General features: G+C 50.6%; 1 protein-coding gene across 1 annotated transcript in view; it reads right to left on the bottom strand.

Moving 5' to 3' along the window:
* OTUD7A (OTU deubiquitinase 7A) overlaps positions 1-12,664 on the bottom strand; it is a 185,913-nt gene that overhangs the window by 19,174 nt on the left and 154,075 nt on the right. Inside the window, exons 7-8 of the mRNA XM_007470030.1 lie at positions 7,195-7,322; positions 4,908-5,057 (exon numbers count right to left, since the gene is read on the bottom strand). Coding sequence (XP_007470092.1) covers positions 4,908-5,057; positions 7,195-7,322 — 278 coding nt within the window. The remainder of the gene's footprint in view (positions 1-4,907; positions 5,058-7,194; positions 7,323-12,664) is intronic.

The following is a 12,664-nucleotide window of genomic DNA, read 5'->3' as shown; positions in this document are numbered from 1 at the left end:
GGGGGGGGGACAGGAGCGTGCCGTCAAGTCAGCCGCGTGGCGCCAGGTCTGTCTCTCAGCAGGACCGCCCCCGCCCCGGCTCTTCCTCCTGTGGGGGCGTGGCCACGGCCAGGACTGCAAGGCGCATGCGCCACCCTCACCCAGGCAGCCCGGAACCTGACATCCACGGGCGGGCGGTACACGGCGGCCCTGGGAGTAAGGCTGCTTCTCTCTCTGCGTTGAAAGAGAATGGATTTTCTCCTAAGGAGCACAGCACTGACAGCCTCACGCACCGCCGATTTTTAGGGGATTAAGAACCTAACAGTCAACGTGGTTTATTTCCAGATGAGGACCCAAGTTGGTAAAGAACTCATTTTTGCACTTTTGCCCTTCCCCAGATGAGTAGTCATTGCTGGTGAAATAAAGAGGAGAGTCCAGATGGAACTGCCTGGAAACATCACATCCTCTCCCTGATTCAGAGCTGGCTCACTGAACCCCCACCCATCACCTCACCCCCTTCTTCCTCCACTGCACTCACTTCTCAGGCTGCTCTGAAGCCGGGAAACTGCAAGTATGGAGCTCAGCCTTAGTAAGATGCCAGCACGTGTCGAGGGAAGGTGTTCTTCCCAACTGAAATGACAAAGTTTCAAGAAGAGAGGCATTTGGTCCAGCCTGGAATACAGATGTGATGCCTGGAGCTGCAGCACCTATTCTATGACCATAAGGCTGAAACCACACAATAAGGATGGTGGAGCAGGGAGAGGCTGAAGCCTGAGTACCTGAGAATGTCTAGAGCTGATGCACCAGCCCTGGACCACCTACCTCAGGACTCCCTGTTAGAGAAGCAGCAGCAGCAGCTATTTTCTCCTTTGAGCCCCTTGCATCCCAATGCTATTCTGAACTATATTCTTTTGGGGGCTAATATCATGGCCTTCTGTGGTTGCTTCCATTTTCTTGACATCATAAAGGCTGAGAAGAGAGGCTGAGTCTGTTCCCTGAGCAGGTTCCTGACGTCTTTTCAGCTTCTCCCCACCATCCTCAACCACTGGGTAACAATGGCAGAATTGCTAGGATCTGGTATTTGCAGAAAGCCCTCGACAGCCTCTACCGTCAGGCTGGAAGGTAGGACAGTGCCCCACAGGAACCCTGGAGTAGGCTTCCTCTGGTGATGGCTCCCCAGACAATGTCTGCTCTGTTCCTCCTGCCCATGGCAGCTCCTTTCAGGGAGATGCTGGGCACTAATGGTGGCCAGGAAGGGAGCCAGTCAATGCCTTTAGGTTTATCTTAGAAGCAACATTTAAGGATCAGGGGACAGGCCTGGCTTGGGGACAGGCAATGTCATTCCCAGGGGTGACTGAGGACTTCAATGTGTGGAAGTGACCACGGTGGTCACTTCATAATTAAGTGGTGATGTCCTTAAATGTGTCAAATGAAAAGAGACCAAATGGGAGAGTGGGCAGAAAGGAAGAGGAAGGGCAGAGGACAGGGGAGGGGGGAGGGAATGAGAGTGAGGAAGGGGAGGAGAAAGCATTCATTTCCAGGGAGATGGGTGTTATTGTACCGGCAACAGATAATGGGACAGGCTGGGAGGGCACATGGCGCCCCTCGGGCCACGCAGTGAGGACACGGCAGCACCCAGGCCCAATGCCATCATGCTCCTATGACATGTGCTTGCTGGGCCACACCAGCAACATGCCAGCCACCCACCAGCAACATCCCTGCATCAGCCCAGCACTTCTGCTCAGGTCTATCTGTCTGTTCTTCCCAATTAGAGTAATTGCTCCCCTGCTGAATGGAGCTCGTGCCTGCTCCGGAAACATCCTGCCTTGTATAGTATGTGGCTTGATGGGGTTGCCTGTCTCACCTACAAGGTGGTAAGGGCCCCAAGGCAAGGACACTGTCATCTTTGGGTCCCCAAACCTGGATGCAACAGGTGCTTCACTGAATGGGCCCTCGGCCCCCCCAAAAAATACTGCATGCAGGACCACGGGACTTCAGGCCAGTGGGAGGAGCAGGAAGCAGGGTTGCACCTACCAGCACCCACCAGCTCAGTGAGGATGGCACAGGGGATGTGTCGGTAGCAGTACTTAAAGCCTCAAAGTCTGCAGAGCATTTGTATTCTTTCCCAATGTGTGAGGGCCTGACATGTAGCACAGAGGTTACCCAGCCAGTGGGAGCCGCTTACACGTGCTTTGCTTCTGCTTGTGCGATGGTCGTGAGGACTGAATGGGTCAACGTGCAGCCCTGCACATTGGTCACGTGAGGGCTGTGGAGGCAGGGACCACACTGCTATTAGGAGCAAGCCAGCAGGCAGAGCTGCAGGAGCCCACAACACAGCCGCTCAGAACCCACACTGGGACCAGAATCCACTTATGGGAAAAAAAGTCTTTAGAGGTGAAACCACCTGCACCTCTGCAACGCTCCCTTGCTAGGCAGTAACCCCTCCACATTTGTCCTTTTATTGAAGAGCACCTTCACATTGGCCTTGAAAGCATCCATAAGCAGTATCTGGACGGCCTGAAAGAAAGCTCAGTGCCTCTGTGAGGAGGGAGCCGGGCTCTGAAGGCCCTGCTCAGCAACTGGAGATGCCAGCCCTGGGACTTTGATCTCTCCCTGACTACAGAGTCTCTGGGAGACTGGATGAGAGGACCTGCACCTGGCCTGGATCCCTGGTCCTGAGAAGGGCCCTCTTTTTAAAAATTTCTAAATGAAAAACAGCCAATTTTATTCAAATTCTCCAAAATTTATACTTGATATGTTAATTGTTTCTAAAATGTTTCACCTTTATATCATGGATTTATTATTTCACCTTTCTTTTATAGTTTTTTTCATTTTTTTCTGTACAGTTCTTCTATAGAAGCCAAAGTCCTGAGTTGCCCAGTTAGGAGCCTCTGACCTACTATCCTGATTAAGTTTCTTCTTAATATTCATGGCCCACATCTGGCTTCTAAATGAAAGGCTTTTGGTCTTGAGGCTGCAGAGAAAGGGCCCTCCTGTCTCTCAAGAGCTGCAGTGAGCTTTGAGAAGAGCTGGAAGCCGTGAGGGAGGTGCTAGCTCTCACTGGCCAAAACGCAGAGAGACAACAGAAAAGGCAAATGGCACCTAGGCCTTAATGATGAAACATGTCTTCCTATGGCTAAAGTGAGATGTCTGTAAATAGCACAGGAAAAGGACGTGATAGTCCCCTTACAGCCAGTGGCAGCCCTGCTCCCTCTCCTTCTGGACTCACATCACCACAGGATGAGCCACCATGGATTTCCTGGGACCACATCCTATGGCAGGGACCCTGAAACTGGTCAGTCTCTCCTTCTTTTAGTATCCTGGGAGTTCTCTGTCTAACCAGACACAGAAGTGAAAAAGGAAGAGTTTCCCTTTATTTGCTCAGTCAGTCACACAACCATCAGCAGTTAACATTCCAAACAAAATCCCGCCATTTCCACAGCAGACACATAATGCATTGACTGAAGACAGGCCCCACATGAGTCTACGTGACTGGTGGTTGGAGTTGTGCAGTGCGCAGCCTGTGGGCCCAGACCGGCAAGCCTCTCTGCAGCACTGAAATGGCTCCTGGCAGGAAACTCCCATGTAATGATTTGAATGGAAAAATCCATCTTTTGATTCAAAAGCTTACTTTAGGGCAGAGGCTGGCAAACATTTTCCGTAAAGTGCTCATTAGTAAATAGTTTAGTCTTTGCAGGCCACACAGCCTCTGGGGCTGCTTCTCAACTCTGCTGTTAGGGCACAAAAGCAGTAGCCACAGACAATACGTCTTTGAACAAGTGTGGCTGTGTTCCGATAAAACTTTATTTACAAACAGGCAGTGGGCTGTAATTTGCTGACTCTCTGCACTAGACGGGCTTTTAATTATTTATTTATTAAGTGTAAGTTTATTACTAGTCCAGAGTTTTAATATTTTGATCGTCTGGTTAGTCTAACAAAGTAGACGGGCTTTTAAAAATTACATCTGAAGGTTCCCTGGTGGCGCAGTGATTGAGAGTCCGCCTGCCGATGCAGGGGACACGGGTTCGTGCCCTGGTCCGGGAAGATCCCACATGCCGCGGAGCGGCTGGGCCCGTGAGCCATGGCCGCTGAGCCTGCGCGTCCGGAGCCTGTGCTCCGCAACGGGAGAGGCTACAACAGTGAGAGAGGCCCGCGTACCGCAAAAGAAGAAAACAAATTACATCTGAGATTAATTACATCCATATAATATATGCGTACATGTGAAAGGGAACCACAGTGAAAGTTATTTAAGGGTGGCTTGATTATTAATTTGCTTCATAATTTAAATTAAAAGTTGTCTGTGGCATTATTTTCTTTTTTTAAAAACTGAAGTATAATTGATTTACAATGTTGTGTTAGTTTCAGGTGTACAAGCAAAGTGATTCATTTATACATATATATGTATATATTCTTTTTCAGATTCTTTTTCCTTAGAGGTTAGTAGAAATATTGAGTATAGTGCTATATAGTAGTTCCTTGTTATTCATCTATTTTATATATAATAGTGTGTATATGTTAATCCCAAACTCCTAATTTTTCCCTCCTCCCCTTTCCCCTTTGGTGACCATAAGTTTGTTTTCTGTCTGTAAGTCTGTTTCTGTTTTGTAAATAAGTTGATTTGTATCATTTTTTTAAGATTCCACATATAAGTGATATCGTATGATATTTGTCTTTGTCTGACTTCACTTAGTATAATAATCTAAGTTTCTTAGTATGATAATCTATGATAACGATAATCTAAGTCCATTCCATCCATGATGCTGCAAATGGCATTATTTTCAATGATTTTTTTTTGCATGCATATGGTAGTTTTAGGCAAAACCTATCATTGCTGAGTGCGCTTCCCAGGGAGGTCTCCATATTCCGCCTCCTGCCCCTCCTGGCCCACCCCTTCCCCACCTTGCACTGTTAGGTGGCGGCGGGCATACCTTGTTCTCTCTGCTGGTCTCTCTGCTCCATGGACACAAGGGCAGAGAAATGCGCTTGGTCGTAGGCAAGAACCAGAGGTGAGCAGTGGCATCTGTTGGGAGGCACCTCCAAGGGCAGGTAAATCCCTCCGAAGGGGATTGGAGCAAATGCTGCAGACACAAACAAGGGTGAGGGCATGTGGATCTGGAGGGGGCATGGACAGCATCCCTCACCATCCTGGGGGAGGTGACAGGGCGGAGGGAAGGGAGGGCGGGCTCAGGCTGCAGCCCCGGGTGTTGTCATCTATCACCTACTCCACAGCAGAGGGGCTTCCACCCACCTGGCAGGAGCTCCCTGGGAGCTAGGTGATGCTTGCCACCGATGGATGAGGAAGCCCAGGCTCGTAGGGACCAGGCCCATTAGACCCCAAGTCCTGTACCTGACCAGGGCACCCTGCTCCACCTGCCTCCTTGGGCAGAGTCCTCCTGGCTCATTTGTCCCTGTGCTCTGTCAAGCTGCACCCTAGAAACAAGCAGGGCTGCGGGGATTCTGCTGTGACCTGCCAGGCCTGCCTGCTGCCCTGAGTCCCGCCAAGGTGATCAAAACGCCCACCCCAGATGGTCAGCCAGGACGTGTGCTGATGGCCACCTAGAAACCCGTGTTTTCCTGAATGTACTTATTCCTCTCCTGTGTTCACGAAGGCATCTGCATACAGAACAATATATGTGCTGCTTGAGAGCTTATTTGTTCTAGGTTTTGAGAAGCTCAGTGAGAGCACTCCAGGCCCAAGTCGTGAGTCAGATGGGAAATGAGGGATGGGGATCAGCTCCTTTAGCAACCAGGACACAGTCTTGTTCATTTCCTTACCAAAAGGGGGAAAAAGCCTAAATGCTCACTGAAATACAGTAACTACTGGAAATACCTGCCCTGACACGGCATCTGTTTTTTAATTACAAAGAACCTTGCCTCTTGGCCTCAGACTCAGTGACTCACTGCCCTTCTGTGGAAGGAAAGGACACTCGACATCAGGGATGTCTTTGATGAGCTCAGGATTCCTCCCCACCCTCGCTTTGTCTATATCAGTGACCATGGTTCTGCCCCGCTCTCTGCTGAGAGGCAGGATGGGTCCGCCTTTGAGAGGGCTGCACCCTCCAGTACAGGTGCAAAGGAAGGAAGTATGGACCCAGTTCTGTGGGATCTGATGAGTACAGGGACCCCGATGGGAGGCCAGGCTCTGCACCCAGAGAGCTGCAGACCCTGGCAGGCCTGTGTCACTGGGAGTGACCAAGGTACTCCCAGCTCCCTGCCTTCTGTGGTAACCACAGCCACGAGAGGCAGGGCACTTACACTAGGGTGACCTTCCTGGTCCATCCACCATCCTGGCCCCTCCTCTGTCCCTCCTTTTCAGAGAGCATGGTGCCCTGTGGGCTCCAGCAGAAAGGCTAGAAGGAGGACACGCGTGGAGCCCTCCCTGCCTGGGTCGACCCTGCTTCCTCAAGGCCTCAGCCGAAGGCGGGGGCACACTGTGTGGCCTCTCTGGGCTTCGGGCTCCTCGTCTGTAAAGCGGGAGGCAGTGTCTACCCTGGGAGGTAGTGGCCTGGCCAAGGGAGAGGGTGCACGTGATGGGCAGTGCAGCAGGTACCGGCCTTGGGAAGCCCTCCATCCCTTCCTCCTTCTCCCCCAGCCCTGGTCCCATCACAGCCTTGCGGATGACTGCATTTTCTGCCTTTCTTGTTTCTTCTTTAAGACACATGCGAGGGGCAGGAGGGGACTGGAGTGGCTGAGTGGCGGAGTGGCTGAGTGGCCAAATGGCCCTGGGATGAGGCCGGCACTGCTGGAGGGTGTGGGCAATGGGTGGGGCCCGGAGCCCCTCGGGGTTCATCCCCACCCCCACTCAGCCACATTTTTCCTGCCGTGGACACACAGGGTGGATGGACGGCCAAGAGTAATCTCTCCTGGGAATTCCCTGGCTGTCCAGTGGCTAGGACTCTGCACTTTGACGGCTGAGGGCCCGGGTCCAATCTCTGGTCGGGGAACTAAGATCCCACAAGCTGTGTGGCATGGCCAAAATAATATATAAAAAAAATTAAAAAATAAAAAAGAGTAATCCCTTCTCTACTGGGAGGAGCCAGAAACATGTGGAGTCGAGGAGAAACGAGGAGAAATAAGACCTTTGTCCAGGCAGAGTAAGGCTCTGTGTCCTTCTGGAGGCTCAGCCATTACGTTGGACTGTCCCTTCCTTACTCGGGATGTTACGCTTTCTGGGTGATGAATAAAATACATCTGTTTCATTACGAGTAAACTTACCTTCCCCTCCTGAGTCCCTCAGCATCGTATCTGCTACAACGACGATGGGCCTCCTTAATATGTGGGCAAGGACGAAAACGTGGAACTCCTCCAGACTCTCGTACACAGGGTCCTCGGCGTTGTCCACGCTGGGGACACAGTGAAGCAAGCCTGTCACTGGAGCGAGTCGGGACAGGGAGTGGAGGACAAAACACCTCCCTGTGGCCCTTCCCTGCATGGACCCTGGCCATCGCAGCCATCTGAGGCCACGGCCCCCCTCCACGCCACTCGATGTTGGCAAGCACACTGAACCCAGCTCTACGCCCTGACCCTGGGGTGGGTGGTCTCAGGATAGAAGCCGAAGCAGAGAACCTGGCAACGTGGGCAGCCAGCTCCCTTTAAGATGCAGTCTCCCTGGTGGCAGAGGCGCCCAGAGTGTGTGACAACATGGGGGCTGGTTCTCTGGGCGGGTTGACAAGGATGCAGTTGGGGCAAGAGGCATGGAGGCTCCCCCTTGGGTTCATGCTCACATCCAGCAGCTTAGGCTGAAGCTTTACCCTCAGGGGGGCAGGTATGCCTGGGCACGTCTGATGGGCCGGTGGGTCCACTGCTACCAAGATCTGTGGGCCTTTCCAGGGGATACCCCGACTGAAGATGGTGGTAAGAAGGCTGCCTTGAGTGGTAGGTAGTACAGGGAGTGACAGAATGCCCAACCCAGGCCACTCGGACCCTCCCCAGCCATCCCCTGGCTCTTCTTCGAGGCTCAGGGCAAGAGTGGGCTCCAAAACCTGCATAACTCATGACTCTAGGACATGGGCAGAGAACTGTAGCCTTGATGTCTCTTAACAACCAGGCCAATCCAAAGGGAAGAAGCATGGAGAGAGGAAGGCCAGTGCCCCGAGGTTGATGGGGCCTCTTGGGCACTCGAATGGGGCGGGGCGCCCAGAATTAACTGAGGGCGGTCTCTAAGCAGGTGGGGCAGAGTTAGCAAGTGTGGCCCTGCTTGAGAATTCTGGGGTGGGGTGGCCTGGGGAAAGGGTTCTGTGTACATAGCCTGTAGCCAACTGCTTGTGTGGCTTCTAAAACAAAGGCTCTGAATCCTTGGGGATGCCTCATAATCACCTGGGGAGTTTTGTTGTTATTGTACCAATAGTTTTTTCTTGTTCTTTTTTGGGGGACTCAATATACCTTATTTTAAGACTTAAAAAAAATTGGCAGCACCTAAAAGCTCACAAAAAATTTGCAGAGTATAAATAACTTTTTTTTTTTCCTTCTGAACCATTTGAAAGTAAATTGCCAACCTGAAATCCCATCACCCGGCAGAACATCGTGTGCATTTCCTGTGAGTGGGGTTACGTTCCTGCAGATATATTCTCCTACATCACCATCAGAACTGGGAATTCGTCTAATCAAGAATGCAACAATGCACCTGTCACCGTGAAAGACCCCAGTCACCATGTGCCATCTGCCCCAGTTCTGGATGGTGTACTGCATTCAGCTGTGGTATCTCTTTAGCCGTCCTCAGTCTGGAACATTCCTCAGGGTACTTGACGTTTAAGACCTAGGCCGTTTTGAAGACCACAGACCCAGTATTGTGTAGAATGTCCATGGTCTGGGTGTGTGTTTCCTCACAGTCAGAGCAGATTGGGTTACACTGCATCCTTCTCGTGGTGTCCAGTTGGGTGGATCTCTCTCGTGGCCATCGGCCAGGCTCCCCCTTGCAGAGCTGCTCACTTCCTCTCCGTAATTAATAAGCACTTTATGGGGAGGAACTTGGAATCTACAGACATATTCCACTCCTCACCAAGCCTTGATACATTTACTGATATCTCTCTGGATTCCAGGCTTCTATTTGATTCACTGTGTTATAATCCATCCATGTGATTATTTTGATGCTCAGATACCCGCCCTGGTCAGTGGGGCTTGTTCAAGTGGGATCTGTGTCTGTGTGATAGCCCCCGTCATTTTTTAAAGCACATCCTTGCTTTCCAGCACAAGAAGATGGTCAAGGTTGTGAACTAAAAATGCCGCCTGCCATTTCAGTAAACAAAGGCTGTTGCAGCCATCAGCCACTACAGGTGCCCTAACGGTGAGCCCTGAGGGAACTCAGGATGGAAGCAGGATGGCCCCCCTCCCCCATCTAGCAGTCAGCTGTGGCAGCCACCCCTGACGGTGCACACTGAGGGGACTCAGGATGAGAAAACACAGGATACTGGCCCCAGAGAGCTGCAGTACATATTGACAGGAATGATTTCAGTGAGTCCAGACTCTTGCATCTTCCCATACACAGAAAAGCACTAAATTCCTTAACTTGAGATGTCTGGTTTTCTTTAATTAACAGTAATCTTTTGATGTTCTGACAACCCGGTCTTTGTTACAAAAATGCCTATGTATCCTGGTTCCCCTCCTTACCTCTTTGGAGCAGTCCCTCAGAGCCAACTGACAGTCTGTGTCCCAGGCTTAAGTCCTCAGTTCTGCCCATCGAATAAAACATAACTCTCAACTTTTAGGTTGTGCATTTTTTTTTCAGTCAACAAGATTCATCTTGTATCTCTTCTGCTTCAGCCCTGGATTCAGCCATTTCTCGTTTTTCTTTTTTGTTGTTGTTGTTTTTTTAAGATAGTGGATAATGGTGTTTAGAAGCCAAAATATAATTATTTGCTGATGTCATTGCTCCTAGACTCAGTAAGTAGAGCTGGGGAACGCGTGTGTGCGTGCGTGTGTACACACCCACACGTGTACACAGACATTTTCATCTGTCATCTATCTATCTATCCATCCATCTATTATCTACCTATCTACCTATCATCTGTCTATCTGAAACTTGGAGTCCCCTGATACTCCCAATTCCAATCTAACATGCCAGAGTTCATTCTACTTGTAACTCCTTTCTCCAAAAGTGAGAAACCTGGTTTCTACCAATCTTAAGCTATTTCCTTATTTGATCCTGGTATGTAAACAGCCCCCAACCAATGCTGCTTCCCTTCCCCTGAGTTTCCCTCTTCACTCTGGCTCTGACACCCTGACCTTGGTCTCTGTGTCCTACCACCCCCCACTTTGCCCACTGCAGGTGTCCACCTTGCTTTGATGAACCTATGGATTTAGGACTGAATTTTTCAGGGAGGGAAGGGAAGTGGAAGAGGAGTGTGTTAAATACATACACACATGCTGAGTCTAACACAATGGTCTCGGGTGTGCATTTCCAAACATCCTGGGTAGTTATCCTGTCCAGCCACAGCTCAGAGGGTATGTGAGGTCAAGGGCTCTGAGCGGGTGCTCGCTCACCCCTGTCACACAGTCAGTGAGTGCTCACAGGCAGGTGTATGGCTGAACGAGATAAGCAGCAGCACGGAGAAGACAGAACACAGACTTACAGTCTGCGTACTCAAGAGAAAAATACCCGACCAGCTACGCAGAGGGGACCCACAACAACCACGGTGCAACGTCTGGCTAAGTATTAGGCACCACTGTAGTGGCGTGGCTTTCTGCTCATGCAAAACTCAAAGTAGGGCCATTGTATTTCAAACTAAAAAAACAGCACATACTTATTGAGTACTTGCTACAAGCTGGCACCATGAAAGGCACTGCAGAGGCCCCCAGGTAACATCTGTCCATCCAGCCATCTTCTATCCCTCCATCCACTCATCCACCCACCATTCCATCTGTTCACCTGTCTGTCCATCCATACAATCATCCATTTGTCCATCAATTCACCTATCTACCCATCTACCCATCCATTTATCCATCCATCCACCCATCCATTTGTCCATCCATCCACCCATCCATTTGTCCATCCATCCATCCATCCACCCATCCACCTGCCCATCTGTCTGTCTGTCCATCCATCCCAGATCTGTGCTAGGGCTGGAGCATGCAGTTTCACCACATACATCTGGAGGCCTCATGGCCAGACATGGGCAGCAGTGATGGGGGTATAGGCCCAACTGGGAGGGGGTTATGGAGACGAGCCTGGAGCAGAGCGACCTTTCTTCACTCCTGTTTTGGTGTTGAACATGAGAGCCAAAAGTCAACTGTGATTCTGCTCAGCAGCCCAGGAGGTTGCAGAGAGGGTCCCAGCTCTACCCTGGGCATAGCTGGAGAATCCCAATATCCTTTCCTACTTGCTCCAGCTCCTTGCTCCCAGGGTGCAGGGAGCAAATTTGAACTGGGCGTGGGTCCTGGTTCTGTGCTCTCCCTTCAAAACCATGGCCATGCCCTTGTGCTTCAAAACCTCAGTGATTATTCCTGTTCATTAAACGCAGGCTGGAACATTGGCTCGACAACTCCTCAGGCTCCTCTGAGGGGCAAATGGGCTCATGACTGGGACGACACTTTGGAACAGTGACCTGCGCATATGAGTTACTGTGACGGAGCCCGTTGGTAGAAATCAGCTCCAGCAAAACCAGTCCTGAATATTAACGTCCACTTCTCATCCCAGGGCTTCACATCATCTTCCTGTGAGTTTACTGAGCAAATGCTAGATGCTGGATTGTACATAGGATCTCGCCTCTGGGAAAAAACACTTAAAATCCCTAAAGTACTTAGTAATTGGTGTTGACTGTTAAGAAAACTAACACGCAATATAACTGCTTCATCCTCACATCTGGGTGTGTCTGAGAGCTTCCTCACATGCTCTAGGCCACGACACACCTGTTCCCTCTTCTCCAGTGTGTACCTGGGGAGGGGGAATCAGGAGCATAGGGATACCTCACCCACCCAGTGAAAACCCCCTGAGGAAGACAAGGGGTGACCTGGACAGAGGCTGGGCCAGGCCCCCCCCTCCTGGTGGGACCAAGAAGCAAGACTGGTGGAGTGAGGTCCAGATGGCATGGAAGTTGGTGGCAGGAATGAAAAGGCACAGTGCAGATTTGGGGGTGTCCTGGCTTAAACGGCAGCCACAGCCTTAGAGGCCACCCCAGCAAGAGCCCATGTCATGGACAAGGAAGCCGGTCTGGGCAGCCAGTGGGGTCTTGCCCAAGGGCAGTCATCCGGCTGCACAGAGGCGCAGCTTGGGTGCAGGCCCCCCAGGACACTTCCCCTGTCCCCCTCCCCAAGGTGAGGTGACCACACCTCCTGTTTTGCTTAGGAAAGTCCTGCTTTACGGGTCACCAATGGCCAGTGGCCACTGTCCCTCCTCCAAATGTACCAATTTGGATGATAAATTGTAGAGTCATCATCCATGATGATTATCTATGGTGACATAGTTATCAGTTTCTGGTGTACCCTCCCATCCAAACGTATAAGCATACATGGATGGACCTAGAGATTATCATACTAAGTGAAGCAAGTCAGAGAAAGATAAATATCATATGATATCACTTATGTGTGGAATCTAAAAAATGATACAAATGAACTTATTTACAAAACAGAAACAGACCCACAGACATAGAAAACAAACTCATGGTTACCAAAGGGGGAAAGGGGGAGTGATAAATTAGGAGTTTGGAATTAGCATATACACACTACTATATATAAAATCAATAAGCAATAA

This window comes from Lipotes vexillifer, unplaced genomic scaffold (assembly GCF_000442215.2).
Source record: "Lipotes vexillifer unplaced genomic scaffold, Lipotes_vexillifer_v1.1 scaffold1484, whole genome shotgun sequence".
Lineage (NCBI taxonomy): Eukaryota > Metazoa > Chordata > Mammalia > Artiodactyla > Lipotidae > Lipotes > Lipotes vexillifer.
This window is presented reverse-complemented; position numbering and strand designations above follow the sequence as displayed.